This window comes from Ambystoma mexicanum, chromosome 2p (genome assembly GCF_040938575.1).
Source record: "Ambystoma mexicanum isolate Mex_15411 chromosome 2p, UKY_AmexF1_1, whole genome shotgun sequence".
Taxonomy (NCBI): Eukaryota; Metazoa; Chordata; class Amphibia; order Caudata; family Ambystomatidae; genus Ambystoma; species Ambystoma mexicanum.
The window spans coordinates 1,255,026,873-1,255,048,389 of record NC_090923.1 but is presented as its reverse complement, the minus strand read 5'-3'; the positions used below and the strand labels follow the sequence as shown (position 1 = coordinate 1,255,048,389).

General features: G+C 48.7%; 1 protein-coding gene across 1 annotated transcript in view; it reads right to left on the bottom strand.

Annotated features, from left to right (window-relative positions):
* Positions 1-5,984: 5,984 nt before the first annotated feature.
* The window catches only part of ARPC1A (actin related protein 2/3 complex subunit 1A), a 318,664-nt gene continuing 303,131 nt past the window's right edge, over positions 5,985-21,517 (bottom strand). Inside the window, exon 10 of the mRNA XM_069645561.1 lies at positions 5,985-6,364. Coding sequence (XP_069501662.1) covers positions 6,326-6,364 — 39 coding nt within the window. The 3' untranslated portion in view covers positions 5,985-6,325. The remainder of the gene's footprint in view (positions 6,365-21,517) is intronic.

Here is a 21,517-nt window from a genome sequence, read left to right as displayed (position 1 = left end):
AGGTCAGTGTTTCCCTTCCATGGGTGGTGGCATTGTCTAATGGAGAGGGAATCTCTTTTGATGGGGGCTACTCAACCTCCTTTGGAGAAGAGTCTGTCAGTTCGGAGAATGGAGAATCCGTGGGGTAGGGCTAAGGCAATGGCAGGGCCAGATGCTTCGTGGAGCCATGTCTCGATGATGGCGAGTACATCTAGATTGTGTGCAGAGATGAGGTTGTTCATTTCTAGAGCATGGGCTGAGAGGGATCGTGCATTTATTAGGGCACATTTGAGTGTGGGTGAGGGGGTGCTTTTTGTGTGGGGCGGGGAGGGTGGTGTTGCTGTAGGGCATGTGGATAGGTATTTTGGTGAGTGCAATGCACTTGTTGGGTGATGTGGTAACAAATTGTGCGATGGGAGAGGTTTCATGTGGGGGATGGAGGAGTTTAGGCGTAGTGGTGTGGGGGGGGGTGTGTGAGCCTAGCCTAATGTTTCTTATGGGTGTGGCAGTGGGTTGGCTGAGAAGGGGTGTGGGTGTTGTGCGTGATCTGAGTCTGGACAGTCTTGAGATCATATCGGCTGAGAAGTGTGTGTTAGGGCGAGTGGGAATACTGTGGATGTTGGCTGGGAGCAGAGAGTGAGCAGGGGGAGAGTTGGTTGGATACGAGCAGAGTGGAGGGAGGGATGCCCAGAGTATTAGGGAGAGCGTGATGAGGTTGGACCGGGTTGAGAGGTGGACGTATTGTGGTGGGGGCGTGGGAGTGGTGGTGTGCATAGTGGTAAACATTTGTAGGTGGGAGAGTGTAGCACAAAGCGTGGTAGCGGATGTCAGGGGGTGGTAAAACAGTGGCTAGACTTAATAGCTAGTGACCGAGGGGTCTCAGGTGAACACAGTGGCTAGCGACCATAGGGTCTCAGGTGAACACAGTGGCTAGCGACAATAGGGTCTCAGGTGAACACAGTGGCTAGTGACCATAGGGCCTCAGGTGGACACAGTGGATAGCGACCTTAGGGTCTCAGGTGAACACAGTGGCTAGCGACCATAGGGTCTCAGGTGAACACAGTGGCTAGTGACCATAGGGCCTCAGGTGGACACAGTGGATAGCGACCTTAGGGTCTCAGGTGGACACAGTGGATAGCGACCATAGGGTCTCAGGTGAAAACAATGGCTAGTGTCCATAGGGTCTCAGGTGAACACAGTGGCTAGTGATCATAGGATAGCAAAGCACATGGCAGTAGTTGTGTTTTTTCATACTTTACATACATTTTTACATACTGTGTCTGGGGAACAGAGTGACATTGAAGATCATATTTATGGCTGGTTGGTATTGATTAGACGATAGTTTTGATTGCTGCTGTGTTAGCGGGAGGAGAACATGCAGCAGTCAGAGTGCTTGGCACAAATACATGAGGATGCAACCTTAGTAGGTGATGGATGGGTGCAAATGAAGCATATGAGGCATTGCATGTGCGAGCAGGTGCCAGTGTTGGGCAAATGGGGGCAAATTGAGGTGCCGCTCAGTAGGAAAATGCGTGGCCGTTTGGGCGCATGCCGTCGGTGCGGGTGAGTGTACTTACGGCAGGGTCCAGTATGAACCTGAGGAATGGAGCACGGGATGATGTGTAGCAGGAGGTCTGGGCGATGACCGACTCGCCGTGGGCAGCCGCAGATGGGCCCTTAAGACCGCAGCTCTTAGCGACGAGCCGCCGGCTTCCGCCTCCGGTCGGGGGCTCGTTTCAAAATAGGGTGGTTCTGGTTCAGCCAATCAGCTGATTGTGTGTGTTCAAGCGTCGGTCCTCATAATATTTAGGCGAACAGATCGGCCATTTTAAATTGGTCGAGGCGTCTGGGAAAGAGCCATTAGTGCACATTACTGCAATGCACATAGGGAAGGCTCGTGGCTATGAAGAGGATCTTACTTGATGAAAATATGGCAGGATGTAGTGGAGCGGTCAATCGATCCGTGCCATGCATCGAGATGGCTTCATCGCGGTATGAAGGTGCCATCGAGAGGTGGGGGGGGGGCTCCTGCCCATCCCAGAATCGAGTGAGGGAGTCAAGACATTATTACACAGTGTGTTTACAACTCCAATTAAGTCATTAACTCTCAGAAGACTGCTTTAAAAATAACACTGGAAGGCGTTTTGAGTGCAAAGGTTTATGGTAAGGCTTGATTAAAGGGAGCTCAAAGAGTCCCCATGAGGTGGTGTTTTGGGTGGCGAGGAGCAGGACCTGGGTGGGCATGGCCAGCCAATGGGTGGGCTAATAACCAAACATCTACAAGCAGTGTGCCCCTTCTCGTATGCCATTTCTCTCCAACTGTACTCAAATGCAACTGTTTCGGTTTATAGGTGGCTTTGCCACCCAATAGCCCAAACTAAAAATTGCAGCTGCCATTCATAACCACCATCTACCCACAGCAGCACAGAATCTTGATCATTTCACTGTTCACTCCCATGCGTTGTAAGATTGCTCCTGCCTTCCCTCCATGCAGCGAAACACACGCTTTTGGCGGGTGTCACCTGCAATAGTTCACTCACCCAACAAGCCCCTTACCCAATCAGGCTGCAATGGGCTACCACACACAAAAAAACATTCTCCTGCTCTGGTGACTCAAAAGGTTTAGTGGTATGAAAGTGCTATGGACAGTGACATGTATTTACAGATAAGAAGGTACTCCGACTCCTACAACTGAATCAGGTATCGCCCATCACAGCACATTTTTCTCGTGCGTCCTGGGGATAATGCACCCCTCACCCCACAAAAACAACCAAATTTCTCAGTAAGATTAAATGGGTATTCAACCCAGATGCACAAGAGCTGCTACTGCAGACATTCCCATTGAAATATCTATGGGAGCTGAGACCTACCCGATTAGATGAAGCATCCTGCATCTATACCATTAGTCTTCTGCTGAAAAGTGGAGAAAACTGTAAAGTGGAGCCTGATTCGGTATGAGAAGGTATGAATCCAGGAGGTAGACCCTACACTGTAAGGAGGAAGGTCAGCAAGAACCTTTGGGATGTTTTTAAAGTTTGTCATTGTGGGTGTGGTCAAATGAGCGGAATTAATCTCCAAAATCAAAAGCGGTCTTAAGCCCCAGCTTTGTGGAAGGAATTGGTCCCACTAGTAATGAATGAGTTGGGTGCCAATGATTGGTCCCTCTGATGCAGTTAAACTCAAGGGAACGTGGAAGAGCAGGGAATACCGGCGTATTCAGAACAGGCCTCCAGACCATTCAACATGAGTTGTATTGCCTAATGTAGGACGTAGGGGCAAATCCAAACTTTTCTCTGCTTTTAACATTCCTTCCCGATCTGAAAAACCACAAGGAAAAGCAGCAGCACTCCATCCAGTACAGTTCACTAAGCAAGGAAATCAAAATACACATCAGTTTATGTTTTGCTCATTTTAAAGGCCCCTTTACACATATAAATCCCTACATCACCTCAGGAGTATAAAGTGCGACAATTAGTCCATAGATCCCCACGCGTTTACAGTCAAACATGCCCTTCTTGAGCATCTTGAAAGTGCTGCATTAGGTCGGCGGATATCGGCCCAAGGTGTGGGGAGTGTGATAGCGACCCGAATAATCTCACTGGTGACTATGTGTGGCGTCAATGGTATTATTTCAATATGTAACAGTCCTCACCATTGTGACTACTGTACTCAAGCCATATTCCCCTTTCTTCCATACTTACGGAGTCTGTCCCACAGACGAGACCAGCATATTTTTTGCACCACAAAAACAAGCAGAGGACGGACTGTAAGGTTGGAGTTCCAGCCTTTTCCTCAGGGCCTGGTGTGATAGTGTCACACACTGCGAATCTGTCCCAGCAGTAGACACTCCAAAGAGAGTGCATATCCTGCGCACGCACTGCCAAGCGAGAAAACCTGCAATTATCTAAAACATAATACTGGGGAAGAAAAACTGAAAAGAAATGATGAGTGTGACTGTGCAACTGACCCAGTCCATGTTGAAAAAGGGACTGAGAGTCAATGCCAGTGGGAGGAGTATTCGTGTGCCAGGACCACACTGCCCATTCCTAGGCTCAACTCCCCCATATTCAAGTTTGGTGGACATTTAGCGCTGTACAAATGTGCTGTTCTGGTCCCAAAGGAACAGGCACCCAAAAGTATTGAAGAACGGGAACAGGACGAAGGCTTCTGATTGGAAAGTGCTTTTAATATTTGCATTCTCTGGACTGGTGTGATGCCACTGCAGAGACTCATTAAATTGAAGTATGCCAATTGCAGATGAATCTAAATCTCTAAAAGACGTCCTTGAGGAGTTAGGGTATTTGTTGAGCGCAGATCTAGCTTCGGAAAGCAACAGAGCGCTTTACAATCATAGGTGGGAAGAACAAGGTTCGGGTGCAGGGAAACAAGTGAGTGGGGAGTGTGCTGTGCTTGGGTGCACATGCGTAAAATAGACTTTGATTAACTAACTAATGTTGACTTATGTAAAGGACTTTATCCAATGATCCTAATGCTCAGACGGGAGCACTGGGATTTTTGCTATGTGAAGTTACTGGGATTTACACCAGCATTTGCAAGGTGTCGGAGCGCTGTGGCAGACTTGAAAGAAAGGTGGGCTGCGTTAAGTTAGGACGACAGAGGGAACATGGTGCACTGTCAAGAACAGAGGCCTTTATGTCAAGAGGAAAGCCTGCTGGGTTAGAGGTTCTAGGGTGCATTGGCCGGGGTAGTGGCATTGAAGCAGTTTCTAGAGATGTAGTTTTCTGCTGTTGGGAGGTATATTAAACTGTGGTGTAAGTGACTTAATTGGTCTGAATATGGTGTGCGAGTAAAGACGTTGGGAATTTTAGGGCAAGCAATTCAGAGTGTTGATCCAATAGGTCTATCAACATCAAGAGGGGGGCCGATTTGGGCAATGCCACATTAGTGGCGGGTACAGCCCTTGCATAGAGATTCCAGAGGCATCCAGCTTTGGGCAGGTATCAGTTAACAGTGTGCAACAACTGGATCTAGATACGAGTGGGGGGGAACAAGGGGACAACTGGAAAATTAGGAACATGAGGGAGTAGGAGACAGTAAACAGTGGTTGAAAGCAATTGCAGTGGAGAGCTTTGAGTAAGGCATCCAGAAAAGGTACAGTCCAGGTTGGGCTCTAGGAAAAAACGGTATCAGGTAAAATCGTGGCAAAAATGTCGCAGGTAAAAAAAATCGCGGCAAAAATGCAGTGGTTTGACCCGGTAAAGGTGTACCCCATTATACCATTTAAGGGGAGTGGAGGTTGCAGGGGTGTCCCCCGCTCCCCTTAAATGGTACGAGTCCGGGAGTTGCGGGGGTGTCCCCTGCATCCTTTACAGGATTTTGTTGGCAAAACCACAGCATTTTTGCCGAAATGTTTTGTATTCACAGCCATTTTTGCTGCAATTTTAAGACATGGAACCGGAAAAACCTTGTATGCTACGAGTCCAAAAGTGCAACGTTTAGGCACCATTTGTCTGCATTTACATTGGGCATTAGAACAAATCCTATTACATTAGGCACCTGGCAGGAAACCCACAGTAGTGCATTCCTTATATTATGCACCATGGTGCAAAACAAAATGGGTACTAATCATGTTAAAGCACCGAGCGAATCTCAGCAGGGATGAAAAGTATAGCCCAGTTGGGGAATTATGGGTTTCTTGGTTGGTTAAGGTGTGTTGAAAAGCAAGGGCTTTAGCATTTTCTGTAGCTTAACATGATCATGGATTATATTAATTCACTTTGGAAGAGTGCAAAAGAGTTTGGCTGTGATGTTGGAGCCAATCTTCTGTTTCTTTCTGAAGTACTGCAGGGTTTTTAGGAGTAAGTCGTTGCTGGATCTCAGCCGCCTTCTTGATTGGTACAGGGTGATGCTTCCTTGGATCAATTCGGTTCCAGTGGGCTGATGGGGCCTTTGGACAACGCAGAGTACTTTCAGTGGCCACGAAACAAATACACAACATCAGGACAAGATACAGGCGGTTTTAGGAAAACACGTGAATCCAAATGTTAGGAACATTTTTCATTTTTTTATTTTCTAGCAGACAATTTACATAAATTCCCCCTTAAGTTAGTGGTTCATATTTCCCAATATGGACTGTTCATTGAGCAGCTTTGGTAAAAGAATGGAATAGAACCAAACAATCAAAAAACAAAGTCAAAAGAAGACCAAGGCATTCCACTAAATCTTGTACATTTCCCACCAAGTTGAACACTAAATTTTGAACATTTCCCACCAAGTTGAATTTTTTCATCAGTGCTCGTTTGTTTGATGCCTCCACTCTCACCAGGATGAAAGCTGGAAGTGCATTTTTTTTAGTGCCTTGTCTTGCTAGATTGTAGTTCCCTCTTCACATTATCTGTAGGCCTTGGATAGTGGACTCGAGGGTCTGGTAGAAAAAAAAATGAATAAATGCTGATTAACAGGAAGACTTTCTTTTTTGGAATACAATATCTGCTCTCAGTAGGTCACCTTTTTGGTAGTTAACAAAACATATTCCAAAATTGCAGGCTCCAAAGCAATAAAAGATTTTAAGTTTGAATGTTTATCTAACGAGTTCGGTCAATCCAAAACATTTAGGAATTCACAAATAGTGGAACGTAAAGTTTCCATAATTTAACACAACACCGCTAGGCTTTTTAGGCACCGACAGTGCAGTTGCAGGCAAATTATGGGTCTGTGTGTACTGTTTTGATCCAAGGGAAGAGGAAAGCCATTTATCAATGTAGTCGGCACTGAGCCTCATCACACTCAGTTATTTTCTATAGGCAGAGTGTTGGCAGTATTATTTTATTCTGTGTACTCTGCTGAATTTTGAGTGCCACTGGGGGGGACAACCCTAGGTTTGGTTCTCCTTTGACGTGAATTGAACTTAGCATGGATGGGACCGAGGTCAGATCATGAGGATCACAGCCACCAAAGCACAGCCGAAACCTAGACCCGAAGTTGTAGATTTCCCAGCACACACATAGCAGTGAGGACAAAGTAGCAAGGGCGTAGGAGGAGGGAGGGAGGACCTACAAAAAAGATGTAATTTTGTTCCTCTAAGCGAGCGTCACTTACCCTCTTCCATGGAGCACCGTGACTCTGACCCCTTTTCACCCCCCACTACCCGCTCCCTGCCAGAGACTCATAGCTCTCACATCGAGAGTTGCAAGAAACAGCTGTTAACAAAAGGCATGATGTGCATATCATGAGAAGCCGAGCCACTGGAATGGGTGATGTGGGAAGGGCGTATATTCAGGGGAGCTGTGTGGCCCCACATTACACACAAGGCAGTATTGGCAGGAGGAGGGGGAAAGCATCTCCAACACCTGTTTCATCATCCAAATGGCGGCATTTACTCTTCATCTACAGGGCCATCACTCGCACCCTTGAAGCCCAGATCCTGCTTCCGATAGCTCCCAAAAAGACAGCGTGTGCACAGATGGTTTAAGTTACTTACTTGTAACTATTGTTCTCCAGCATGGGACTGGCATGGATTCACATGTTCATGCATATTCCCCATCAGGCTGGGAATCCACGGTAAAAGAAAACAGTTTCACTTTCACTTTAAAGCTGTATTTCTCCTCTAAACCAATCACCTTCCTCTGGGTAATACTGCCCTCATCCAATGACAGTCCTCCCCTAAGCCCCTCCTCTGGTAGCCATATTCAAATTTGGTAAGCACATAAAGTGGCAGTATGACCAAGAAGAGCCGCAGAGGGGCTGGAGGGAGGGTTCGCATGTGAAACCATGCCAGACCCATGTTGGAGAACAATAGTTACAGGTAACTTAAACCTTCTCCAGCATGAGGTCTGGCATTGATTCACATGCTCGTGAATAACACACATCAGTACAACATTACACAACCACAGGAGGTGGCAAGGCTCAACAGCAGCAATCAACTCTTACCTCTGTAACAGACTTATCTCAAGCGAACAGTTTGCGTAGCACTGCTTGGCCAACTCTGGACTCCTCCCTGGAATCCCCGTCAACGCAGTAGAACTTTGTGAAGGTGTGCGTGGACCTCCATGTAGCAGCCCTGCAGATGTCCAGCAGAGGCACACCAGACAGAAACGCAGTCATTGCTGCAATCGCTCTGGTGGAGTAGGTTCTCGGACAGCCCGGCAGCAGTCGCTTTGCCAACCGATGACCGTGCATGATGCAGCCATAGAACCACCTTGAGATGGAAACCTTGAACAAGGCCTTCCCATGGTTCACAGGACCAAAGTTCATGAACAGCTGAGAAGTCTTTCGAAAACTTTGTGCATGCCACGTAGAACTTCAGGGCACGAGCAACGTCTTCAGCATGAAAGAGGGGTGTGTCCACAGCACCACCCTCGATTGGTGGAAAGTCAGGTATGGCTGTTTGCAGGATAGGGCCTGGGGATCTCACCCACTCGTCTGGCTGAGGTGATGACCACGATAAACGCTGTTTCCACAAGAGAAACTGGAGTGTGACTCAATGCATAGGTTCGAAAGCCGGGGCAGGCGCCTTCACTGGCGATAAAGCTCAAAAAAGCCCCTTGACAAACTCCCTGACGAGTCAGTGGGACCGCAACAAAGATCTTCGTGGGGATCTGGTGCAGCGTGAGATTTGCCGCCAGGTGTACCTCAATGGACACGTGAGCCAGACCAGCTTTTGCCAAGGAAAGCAAGTATGGAAGAATCTGTGGGGCCGTGACCATGAAAGAGGTAATCTGCTGCGACCTGCACAATGTAGAAAAACGCTTCCACTTATGGCCGTAGCACTTTAGTGCTGACAATGCCCTGGCTTTGGCAAGGAACCTCCCTGCGGTCCGCTTGCAGCTCATAACCTCCAAACTCTAAGGCTGCAGGAGCCATGCTTTCAGGTTTAAGGATCCTGGGACGTGATGAAGGAGAAGGATTGCGCCTCCCTCTCTGGTGAGCTGATCCGGAAGTACTGGCAACTTGACTGTAGGCCAGGCTGAGTAGGTTCGGATACCAAATCTGCCTCGGCCACACCGTGGCAAAGAGAATCATCTTCCAATGACACCAAGTGTGTTGATCACACGTAGGAGGAGAGGAAAGGGGTGTGGGGGGTACAGAAACAGACTTTGCCACAGGAAGGAGAACGCATCCCCCAAGCTCCTCGGTTGGTGGAATCTGCTGGCAAACCTCTGGCATTTGGAGTTCGCTGCCGTGGCAAAAAGATCAATCATGGGTCTACCCCATTTGACAAACAGGTGATGCAGTTGATTTGACTCGTGGCAGGTGCACAGTTCCCTGCCGAGGGAGTCTGCACTGGTGTTCTTGACGCCTGCCAGGTGGAGAGGGACGAGGAACATCTCCTGTCCAAAGGCCCAGTGCTACAAGCACTGAGCTTCCTTGGAGAGCGCTGGGGATCAAGTGCCCCCTTGCTATCTGATGTAGAACATGGTGGTGGTGTTGTCTGTGGAGATACTCACCACCTTGCCCTTCAGAGACGGTAGGAAAGACTTGAGGGCCCAGAACACTGCCTGTAGCTCCAGGATGTTGATGTGCAGATCCTTCTCTTCTGGAAGCCACAGACCTCTGGCGTGTAGACGTCCGGTGTGCTCCCCTTCAGCCCCAACCTTCCAGAGAGGCGTCAGTGGTGACTGTCTCGCGGTATGGCAGGTTTGAAAACCCATCCCCTGGGTGATGTGGGGGCGCACCCCACACCACTATCACCCGCTGGAAAGAGTGAGAGGGATCTTGTCGGCAGAACTCTTGGACACTTGTATCCAATGTGCATCCAATAATTCCTATAGGGGTGGTATCTGCAGCCTGCAGAGACGGATGAAGTAGATGCAGGATGACAATGCCCAGCAACGACTTGATGGCCTGAACCGTGGCCGTCTTCGCCAACAGTCCCTGCACCTTCCCTCAAATGGCTGCCAGCCTCTCCTTAGAGGGCAACGCCAGGCAAGCCACCGTGTTTAGTCTGGCATTGAGGAACAGCGTGTTCTCAGATGGCGTTAAGCAGGACTTCAGATAGTTTATGGAGAATCCCAGCTCCGTCCGTAGTCGGACGGTCTCCTTCGTGAGCTCGTGGGCCAGTTCTTGAGAGCAGGCGCGTATCAGCCAATCGTCCAGGTACAGGTATGTGTGTATACCCTGCAGGCGCAGATTGGCCGCCATCAGGGCCAGGCACTTTGTAAACACTCTTGGGGCCGATTTCAAGCCGAATGGTAGGGCCTTGAACTGGTAGCGTTGGCCTTGCACCACGAACTGTAGAAACCTTCTACGTTTCCTGTGGATGGGGACATGTAAGTAAGAGTCCTCTAGGTCCAACGACATCAAGAAGTCCCCTTCCTCCAGTTGGCCAAGCATGTGCTGCAATGTGACCATCCTGAATTTTCTGGGACTTCAGGTACTTGTTCAGACAGCGTAGGTCCAGGATGGGTCTCCAACCCTCTGTCTTATTTCTAACCAAAAAGTATCTGGAAGAGACTCCCGAGCCGCTGGGGGACAAGGTCTATCGCCCCTTTCCGTAGCATGGCTCGCACTTTTTCCAGGAGCTGAGGGATGTGCTGCCCCTGATCGGGAACCAGTGGAATACGTGGGCACCTGCGTTGGAACTCCAAGGTGTGTCCCTGGGCGAGAGCGTCGGTGGTGATCTTAGTCCACTCGCTGACGAACCTCGTCAGCCAACCTCCCACCGGGTGCATGAGTGGGGGCCTGACGTCTTGGCAGGTTCAGGCTTGCTTGGGTGGCACCGGCGCACTGCGGGCGACGGGGACCTCGGCTATCATAGGTATGGGAGCGACCCCTGTAGGCTTCCTGCGTGGAGGATAGGGGAGGTTGCCTGTATAATATGGAGAATCCCTTGGATGATCTGCTCGATTTTCCCCCCCAGAAGAGTGAAAAGACAACGAGCAATGCTGCTGAAGAGTGCCAAAGGAACGTGCCATCTCTGTATCCGTTTTTATGGCTTGAAGGGATTAGTTGACCGCCTTCCCTAACAGATTTTCGCTGAAGGGCATATCCGGCACCTTCACATGAACGTCCTGACGAAAGTTTGTGGCCTTCAACCATCCTTGCCGTTGAAGGCCGTTAGGGAGAGTTCTCAAAAATGTGCTAATTCCCTTCACCTCAGAGACCCCCAGCAACTTTGCTGGATTTTGAGGACTTGATTCATTTACCAGGAAAGAGTGTGAGCCTTTTTTCCCCACTCTTTCGTGTACGTTTTACTCTTGTATTCTTTGATTATGGAGTTTTAAGATAACTCCATAGGCATCTTTTCATGCGAGTTACGCAGCACCCTAAGTGCAGTGACACAGGGATGTCTTTTTAGACTTCCCAAAGGTTTAAATACCTTCTCTGGGATAAACTACTGTTTCCCAGAGAATGTATGGTTAAATTGACTTTAGTCTTTAAATTCCTAGACCCAGCACACACTATCTTCCTATAGAGTGCCGAAGGGGTTACTTAGTATCACCCGTGTGTAAAATACTCATAGCCGTCAAATGCTACCCCTTTCTATCGAAATGGCTAGTGGCAGTGGTTTTACAACGAAATACCATGATTTTTCAAGACCACGAACACCGGTAGCTAACAATCGCGGGAGCCATGTTTTTCAAGATGGCGCTTTAAGCTCCTTTGTTTAAACAGGTCCCGGTCTTTTTTCACCATTTCTTTTTGGAAAGGTCTTTCTAGTGTTTGTCTGTGCGCCAAACTAGGTTTGGTCCCTTTTTGTTTCGATGCCTTTGGCGGGCTTCAGGACTGAAGATCGCCTCTGGCGTCTGAGTGTCTGGGGTTGGCAGGAAGTGTGGGAGGTGCCCGAGACTCCCTGTGATTAGTCTCCTATGAGACCCAAATGCACTCTGTCGTGATTGGCTGGCCGACTGTCTGGCAAGGACAGCCACCCTGCTGGGTGAGTGGCAGCTAGGATGGAATGAAGGGGAGAAAACTGTTTAAAAGGAGAGTCTCTTGGACTGGAAAGCAGAGTCGACCACTGGAACGAAAGAACCGAAGACGAGCTGGAAGAGGACGGCAGCACTCCTGGAGCGTTGGTTTGCCCAGTGAAGCCCTGCTGCAGGTCTGAATTGCCAAGTTCACCTCGACAGAGAAGCCCCTTCAAGGAGGACTTCTTCCTTTGAGTTGGTGGGACCAATCAACTCGTAAGCCACCTGGATACCATTCTCGCAGCTGGTTAGGATTCACCAGGGGGGGGGGGGGGAAGGACACCAGCTTGTGTGCTTGATGAACAGCTACTCGGACTTAAGTGACTCCATTTTGTCAGCGTTTTCCGACGACCCCGTGCAGGAGTCCCCCGACGTCCTCCCTCTTGTCCGCACGACTGAGGCTCAAGAACAGCAAGATCTACAGGAACTGCCAGGAACCAACATCTTCAGCTGCATCTTTTGCTTCATACGGAGGTACTGTGCCAACCCGATTGAGAGAACGCTTCTCTCGCGGTGAAAGTTCGTGGAACTTTCCCAACTTGCAGGCCTAATCAGCTTGTGAACCAACATATGATTCTTTTTCGTACAAACTACTTCTGAGAACTTTGGCAAAGACTTTACTGTTTACTTCAAGAACGGCTCTTTCCTATCCAAGACACTAGTCCATTGACTTTGGCATAGACCTATTGAACTGAATCGAGTCCTCTAGTGAACTATAACTATTTGCACTGCCTAAGAAAGTATTTGATCTATTCTGCTAACTTGTGCTTTTTTACTCCCATTGAAAGTAACAAATGCCATTTTGCTCCTATTTCAGGGGAGCCTAATTTGTTCAGAAACGTATTGGTTTGCTATTGAAGTGCGTTTGTGTATAATATTAAGTTGCCTCTTTCTAGTGAATGTTTTCTAAATGATTGTGTAATAAATTAATAAGTGTTTTGCCAAGAAACCTTGCGTGTCTACTTGAACCACTGATTGTAAGACCTCTGTGTAACCTCTTGTACTGCTCACATTTCCTCTTGAGATAAGCCTGGCTGCTCAGCTCGCTGCCACAAAACTGTGTAGTACAGACTTATACCAAAGGTTGGTTTTGCTTACACCTGTAGTCCTAATTGTATGTGGTGGTCCCAGAGGGTACTGCATGCAATTCTGCCTAACAGACAGATTCCGTTTCCCATTTGCCGGAAACCCATGTCGGCGATGTCCGCTGCCACCATAATGGCATGGTCGACATCTCCCCTTTCTGAAAGAGGGTGATCGCTTCCATTTTCTTGTTGAGGGGGAATGCCAGAATCGGGCCCAGCTTGTACCAAATCTCCCAGTCGTATTCTGCCAAGATAGCCAGAGCAGTAGCCACCTTGATCATGGATGCCGCCGTGTAAATGACTCGCTGTCCAGGGGAACTGATGATGAAGCCCGGTTAGCCGAACTTTCCTTGCAGCAGCTGACACTACAGAGTCCGGCGACAGTTGGGACCTCAAGCACTTGGGCGCAGAGTCCGGCACCCTGTATTTCCTCTGCAACCTGTCTCGTTTGGTTGGAGCAGTGCATGGGTTCTTCATGAGGGCTGGCCTTCCTTCAATATGTTGTCCAAAAAGGGTACCGCCATGATAGTCCTCATGGACTCTCGTCGCTGATACAAGAAGCCCTCCTTGGTTTCCTCATGCACCAGCTGGAACAGCTTGGAGGCCCTGGAGATCAAGTGGAATGATCCCACTTAGTATTGTGAAGAGACTATGAGGGGCGTCCAGGTGCAGGGATTCGTTGTCTGACGGGACGAAGCCCTCATCTTTGTCGGTTTCTGTGGCCGTCTCCGTATCAGTGTGCGTGTGTATCCGAGCCTGCTGGTGGAGTCGGGGCCCGATGTGGTGAGGAGGTTGATGTGGAGACGTCTGATGACGCTTTCTCTTCTTACGCAGAGACTGTTCAGGGGCCTGCTGCACCACAGGTGTCAGTGCTGGGGGCAATCTCTGCTGGATCCTAGGGTGTGGTGAGTCGACAGGATATCCATGGATATGTCCCTCGGCTGTGGAGAGAATGATGGAGCGCTAGGCCCTGCACCGTATGGATGGACTCTTGGTGGTCGTTGTCTGTGGATGAGATGACCATTGGTTGAACACAAACCTTGGAGCTCTGTTTTGGGGCCTTCTCACCCCCCCTACCCCTTTTTTCCTCCCCCAAGGGTTTTGAACCAGGATCTGGACCGGTGTCACTGCCCTGCCCCCACACTCCACAAGGGGTGCTTGCCACCTTTGCTGCTGCCTCAGGGGCCGTGTTTTGCCTTGGAGGCAGGGATACTCTGCACCGTAGGACCCCACCTACCACCGCCGTGGTCGTCACAGGAGATGTCACCTAAGTGGTCGACAAGGACTTTGGGTGCGCCTTCTGAGCCTGCTCTTCCTCCGGCCTAGGCTTTTTTGATTTCTCCCATAACGGGGTGGACGACTTCCTCTTAGAAGAGGAGCTTGATGGACTTTGACCTCTTCCAAGATGGAGACCGCTCTTTTCGGACCGGCTGGTCCTGGACCAGTCATGACCCTGCTCGGAACAAGGGTCAGAGGCCTTGCTCGAATTGAGCCATAGCGCCAGCCTCCTAATGCCCATCTTTCTTGGTCTTCTTCGAGAAGCCCAGGCATATTTTACACCCCTCCTTGTTGTGGTCCGGGTGCAGGCAGTAAAGACAATGTAGATGTTTGTCCTCCACAAAGACGTTCCATAGCCCGCAGGGTCGGAGGCCGCGAAGTAGGCCCAAGACGGCCTTCCAGAAACTTTGACGAACAACCGCCCTTGAGGGGCGTACAACTTCACTGACACAGATCCCCGCTGTCGGCCGAAAGAAATGGGAGCACACTGGCTCCAATGAAACAAAAATAGAACCTGTGAAAAAACCTTGACAAAAGTACAAAATAGCGTGGAGAGCAACTCAAGGACTCAACACTGAAGCGTGCAGTAAAAATCTGAATATAGCTGCCAGAGGAGGGGCTTAGGGGAGGACTGCCATTGGATGGGGGCAGTATGACCCAGAGGACAGCGATTGGTTTAGAGGAGAAATACAGTTTTAAAGTGATATTTTTCTTTTACCAAGGATTCGCAGCCTGACAAAGGGGAATATTCATGATCATATGAATCCATGCCAGACCCCATGCTGGAGAACTACATGATCGCCACGATTTGAAGGTTACTGTAAAGTGGCACACCACTGGAGTGGGGCTGTATCTAGGGCACATGTCTGCTCTGTGGCTCTGTTCCTTCCTCAAGCTCTCATGCTCATCTGGTCCCCTTGATAATGCTGAGTCCAGAAGCTCACAAATGAACGTGGGCATTTAATTTCTCAGTCGGTGAATCTCTAACTGGACTAATAAAGATTTTGTAGAGGATTATACAAAGTCAAATGCACCTATTTTTCAAAGGTCATTCACGCATCACAAAGTGTTTATGCTGGACATCTTGGTGAATTTACTCTGGTAACAAAAGAGACTGCACGTCAACAAAATGTAACATACTCTATAAACTCATGGTGGTCACGAGACACTCGTTTTGAAGCACAGAGTTAGTGCATACCCATTTTTACTTAGAAAAAGTTCTGTTTCCTGCAGTGACTCTCTAAAATATTCAGCTATCGCATCCATTGCCACTGAAAAGGTCAGGTTTGCCAGGAACTCCTTAGGCAAAAGGATAGCTTTGCTATCCGAGACCTGCACATGAAGATCAGCATCTGGAGCAATATCTCTACTGCGACTAGTGCATGCAAGGTCCATGAAACAAGTTGCCCTAATATCAAAGGCCTTGCTGCGCTTTATTGTAGAATTACATTTTTGGGGTTCTGGATTCTTTTTAGGCCCCACGCCCTTATTTTGATTATTTCTGTCCTCTTTTTGTGAACATAGAGGCTTTGATTGATGCCCTCCTGCCACAGCAACCCTTTCAGTTAGTATATGATAATTGGTAGCCCTGTTTCTGCACTCAATTCTGTCAGCTTTGAAAGGGTGCGGCATGTTTACTTGCATGCTGGATGATTTTTCCAACTTGAAGCTGTTGCTGAAATTCTCTGTTTCCTGGGCTAGGTTCTATCTAAGATATTTGGTTGCAGGGGGTGGGGGGGAGGGGGGTCCCTATGCGGTCCACTCCCTTCCACTGGCCTCCCTTAATTGGCTGGGCCAGGCTTTCCCTGCTGGGACCATTTAGTGGGTCTTTTTGCTGCTTGCGTCTTACGTCTTAGTGTCAAAAGCAGCTATACCTAGAACAGTATTGGGAACCAAACACCCCACCTCATCTGCCACTCAGGGGCGACTAGGACAGCCCAATCGTAGTCTTACTTGTAGGAACATCTTCCTTCCTTTGTATTGTGAGCCGCCAGACCCTTTGGGGCAACCTCCTTCGTTCCTTTCACTTCTGCCTGGTGGGCCCCATTGCATGGAAGGGCAATTGTTCTTTTTGGCCATCTAGGGTGTTGCTGGTCCAAGGCTGAATTCCCAGGTGACTGGCTCCCTTAAATCGCCCTGCAAAAGAAGAGCCGTACTCACTGAGCTGTTGGACCTCCAGGAACAGTCCTTTTAGAAACAATGACAGAGTACCTACCTCTGTACCATGGGTTGAATGATTATTATTGATACTTAACTTCAGGGGCCCCAGTGGTCAAGATATCAACAGTCAATCCTTAACCCATCTTTTCTCATTAATTTCTAATTGGGCATAATTCTACAAGGCTTGTAGTCAATCTTTGCCCTTCATCTCTTAGAGGGGTGCTGGGAGAGGGTTATAAGGTGAAGGGGGGGGGGTTGCATGTTTTACTTGTGGTGGATTGCCGCCATCCCTGAACCTGTGGGGGTAGCACTTTTCACCACAACTGTAGTTCTGCCTACTGACATTGCCCTGTATTTCCTGGAATCTGCTGAACGCGACTTTCACAGGTACTTACTTGGATACAGACATTCTTGGGTTCCCTCCCAGTTCCTATAGTTTTGGGTCCAAATACTGGAATTTTAGCAAGTGCCCTTGAGTATAAATGCATCAGTAAAGTTTTACAATGCAACATATATTTCACGTTGACCCGAGCAGAATATTATTGCTATGGTTTTACTTTATCTCCTTTCCTCAGAGTGTAATATGTTGGTCCCATCAACCTAAATGTATGTATTCTTACCATTACCAGAAGACAAAAAAAGGTAACTGAACTGATTTTAGGCATTCAAGTACGTGTATAATGTATATTGTGCTTTTGGAGCAATCATGGTACTATGTGCTAGTTGGGTAGGAATATTGTGAGTTTTCAGTACCCAATGTGCCACAAAACAAGTATTGTTTTGCTGCGTCTAGGTTCTCTGGTCCCCCACTTTGCCCCACAGAGTACATGCACAGTGCCCATCAATGGATAGTGGATATACATGTTAACAGTAGAGATGGGGGGGGGGGTTTAGCTGACCACTTTTTAAAAATAAATTGTAATACCTACACTGGTTCAATCATGTGCCATCTGTACCTAAAAGTACTTATTTTAACGTGATGGAGTTTATATGTAAGCCTTTAATAAAGTGTATATTTATTTCTTCGTTAACTGTTTGGACTAACTGAAAAGAAGTGAGTCTGACTGCTCTTCCATTACCTTGAGAGAAGTTTGGCTTCCCTTTTGGTGCAATTATTTGTTCTGCCATTAGGTTCAATTGTTGCACATCCCCATCAGAGGGCTGTGTGTAAAAGTCTCGCCAAAAGCCTGTAGCATGTTAAATCAGAGGAGACCGGTGCTTGAAAGATGAATGAAACCTGATGGCTGCTTTGTTGTCGAAGGCGTGCTCCTGTAGGATGCGTGTCCTGGATAGCTATGCCAGTAGAGCTTGAAGTGTGTAGCCCTGTTTTTATTTCTTTTCACTGGCCCGGTCGAGCACAGTATTACGAAAACGCTGAGCCCGGAATGGACCACACAGACAACCCCTCCCCAGTTCCCCTACCAAAACCCCTGTCCCAGACCAGCTGCTCTGGTGAAGTGCTGAGCAACCTGCCAATAAAAAAAAAAAAAAAAAAAAAAAAAAAAAAGAGGATTAATTCCGGAGATGGGCCACAACTTGTGTTCCAAATGTTAATAAGACAGTAAACCGGTGGGGCGTTTTGGTGCCCTAGCAGGCTTTTATATAAAAGGGATTCATTTGTCAACCATCTCCAATACCCTCAGTTACTCTCATGCTCCCCTTCATGTTCCCATTCTGTGTTTAGAACTGCCATAAATATGGGTAAGGGATACATACCCATGGCATGAACCCCTCTGCATGATCACCATTAACAGGTTCCCCACCTCTCCCTCCAAGCATCACCCCCCCAAACCGCTAAACCTCCCACTTTTCCCACACACCACTATGATTTCCATCAATTTAATTTCTTGGGCAGCTCCAGTCTGCCCCTATTAAGTCCACATTTGTGAGTCCACAACAGTCGTTCAATTAAAACTAGTAAAAAACAGTAACTCAGTTCCTCTGTGGCTGCTTGCTCTGGGACATCAACATCAGGCTTCCCCCAACTTGACACCCCTGCTCTGCCACGGGTGGCTATCATGGGGCACTTGCCTGAGCTTCATGGGGCTTTATAAGCCCTTATTTCTTCACAGGGCTTTGAGAGCCCCTATTCTCCTCTGTGGTGGTGATTTTAATATTGTTGGGGCTCTGGCAGCCCAGAGTCCTCGACAGGTCTTTATGAGCCCTTTATTTAAATGTGCCTTTTTACTCAGTGGTGGTGCTAATTTTGTTGGGGCTCCAGCAGCCCTAGTACGCTCATGAGGGCTTATAACCCCATAATTCCTCCTGGCAGCGTTTGCGTTAATATTTCCTGCATGATGGTGGAAGCAGGGAAGAAGTCCTCTTTGGACTCCGCCCAGGTCCTGCCAACGCTTCGTGTTGAACCCCAGCCCCGTTCACATCGCGGCCGGGACTCCAGCTAAGTGCTGCTCTCTCTGCTCTCCCCATCTGGCCTCGGGGCAGGTGGGCTTTCTGCACACGGCCATGCTCTTCATCCAGGTGGCACCGCACACGTGGCCTGGGACTGACTTTCATGCCGGGCTGTAGCTGACAAACGCAGCCTGGCTCAGCACATTCAGAAGGTCCTGGGGGCCGCTCGAGGCTGCGACCCTCCACCCCCAGACAGCGTTGATCTTACTTTCCTTTCTTTGTCCCCTTGGGTAAGGCTCCTATGACCCCACTGCCTACCATTCTGACCATTGAACATAATGTTGCCGAATTTGTCTTGCTTTTGCTGGGTATCTGTAAGGTGCATCAGTAACATCTCGACTCTGGACTTCGCTATTGTGCTGCTGGCCTGTTATGTATGCTTTCTGAGCCGCGCTAGGTCGCTCCCCTCAGGGTACTGTTCCATCTACACTCCTTTAAGGTTATTACATATTTGACCTTGCTCACCTGTAATGCACATGCATGCCTTGTCCGTTCGCCGGTAGTTTTTAACCTGCTTTTGCATACTGAACTGCTTGCAGGGTTTGCCCGCTACCCTGTCTGTGTACAAGTCACGCTACTTTGATGGTCTCGTTCGCTCCCAGCTCTCAATAACGCCTTTGTTGCCCTCTACAATTGCTACAGCACTCAATACGGTCACCATACCTAACTTTAGTTCCACCTCCTTGTGCTGTAACTGCACTAACTGCACACTATTTAGCCCACTGACCATTCAAACTCGCGCACTCTGCACATCTGCTCTCTTACGATGTTTAGCAAGCATATGTCCTCGACCCTAATCTGCACACGTCCAGGCTGCTGGTAGTTCTACACTCAAACTGTGTTGTGCCTCAAGGTCGCTTTCAGACCATTTCAAACTGTGTTGTGCCTTAAGGTCGCCTTCAGACCATTTCAAATTGTGTTGTGCCTTAAGGTCGCTTTCAGACCATTTCAAATTGTGTTGTTCCTTAAGGTCGCTTTCAGACCATTTCAAATTGTGTTGTGCCTTAAGGTCGCTTTCAGACCACTTCAAATTGTGTTGTGCCTTAAGGTCGCTTTCAGACCATTTCAAATTGTGTTGTGCCTTAAGGTCGCCTTCAGACCATTTCAAATTGTGTTGTGCCTTAAGGTCGCCTTCAGACCATTTCAAATTGTGTTGTGCCTTAAGGTCGCTTGCAGACCATTTCAAATTGTGTTGTGCCTTAAGGTCGCTTGCAGACCATTTCAAATTGTATTGTGCCGGGCCTGATTTGGGTCAAGTCAAATCTAGGTGTGCTACCGCCTAGGGCTTCAGCCTGTGATTAGTCAATCTAGGGCTGCCCTGACCTGTGCATTCTAGCTACTGTGACTCCCTATCTAGGTGCATGCTACTTGGCCACTGTGATATGTCAAACCTAGGTGTTGCCCTGCTGTGTGCACTCTAGCCTACTGTAACGTGTCACCCCTAGACACCACTAGGTGTACTCTAGCCTAACTGCAACACCTCTGCCTGGTGCACTCCGCACTATTGTATCTAATGAGCTTGACACCCAAACATAGCTGCGCTGCATCTTGCAATGCCTTTCCCAGGCCTCTAGTCACACTATAGCATCTGCTCTTACTGCTATTGTCATACCTGTCCCATTCAGGAGACCCAATCTTGTCCCTGTCAACAAGTTCATAGGTACCCCATTCAGGCAGCTAGCACCACCATCATCATGCACGTCAGTGTGCACCCTCTACTGCACTACATCCTAGCCACGCACGTTGCCCTACTCATTCAACTACCCAAGAAATCCACCCCTAACCTCGAGGTTAATAATCTTGCCTGCCCAAACCTACACCACCCAGCCTCACCTACCATGACTATGACCCCTACAGCGAGCCCCTCAGCAACTACCGCAGGCGCTCACCACCCTAGCAACCAGATCAACCAATACCTTAATGACCCAGCCCTCTGGCTAGAACACTTTGCCACGAAACCAACTCCCAACCAACCCTGCCACCTCATTCTCAGGAATAAGAGACTAGGCACTAGATTCCGCATTCGTCCTTCCCGCACTAACACCACTAAGCAAGCCCCATACACACCACCCAGCCCACCCTCGCCCACCGCTACTTGCAAAACTAAGACCACAGGGGTTAAATTGCCTGTGTTCAAGGGCGCCCTTATCAATGCTAGATCCCTCACAGCACACGCGCTTGACATAGCCGACCTTTTCACCACTGCTGACCTTGACTTCATTGCCATATCCAAAACCTGGCTACATGCCGCATCTGGCCCCTCTCTAGCCCTGGCCTTACCGCCTGACTATGGCATCACGCGCTGTGACCGCTCCGCTGCACAAACTAGAGGTGGTGGCGTGGCCTTCATCCAGAAAAATTCCCTTGACCTAAGAGTGGTATCCGATTCCAAACTCGAATCAGCTGAACTGCTGTCAATCAAATTATCACTAACACCCAACCAAACGGCCACCCTTCACCTTATATACAGGCCCCCAGGTCCGGCACCCACCTTTGTCAGTGAAATGTCCACTCTCCTTCTAGACAAAACGAAAAACAACTCACAAACAATCATCTTAGGCTACCTTAGTCTAGGTCGTGGAGACCCAAAAGATCCTGTAGCAACGGATCCGGAGAATGCTCTCATAGACCTTGGCCTCACCTTGTACATCCAAGAACCGACCCATATCAAAGGCAGGACCATTGATTGGTTAGCCGGCTCCAACTGCAAAATCCAGGTCCTCACCTCCCCATGCTTAT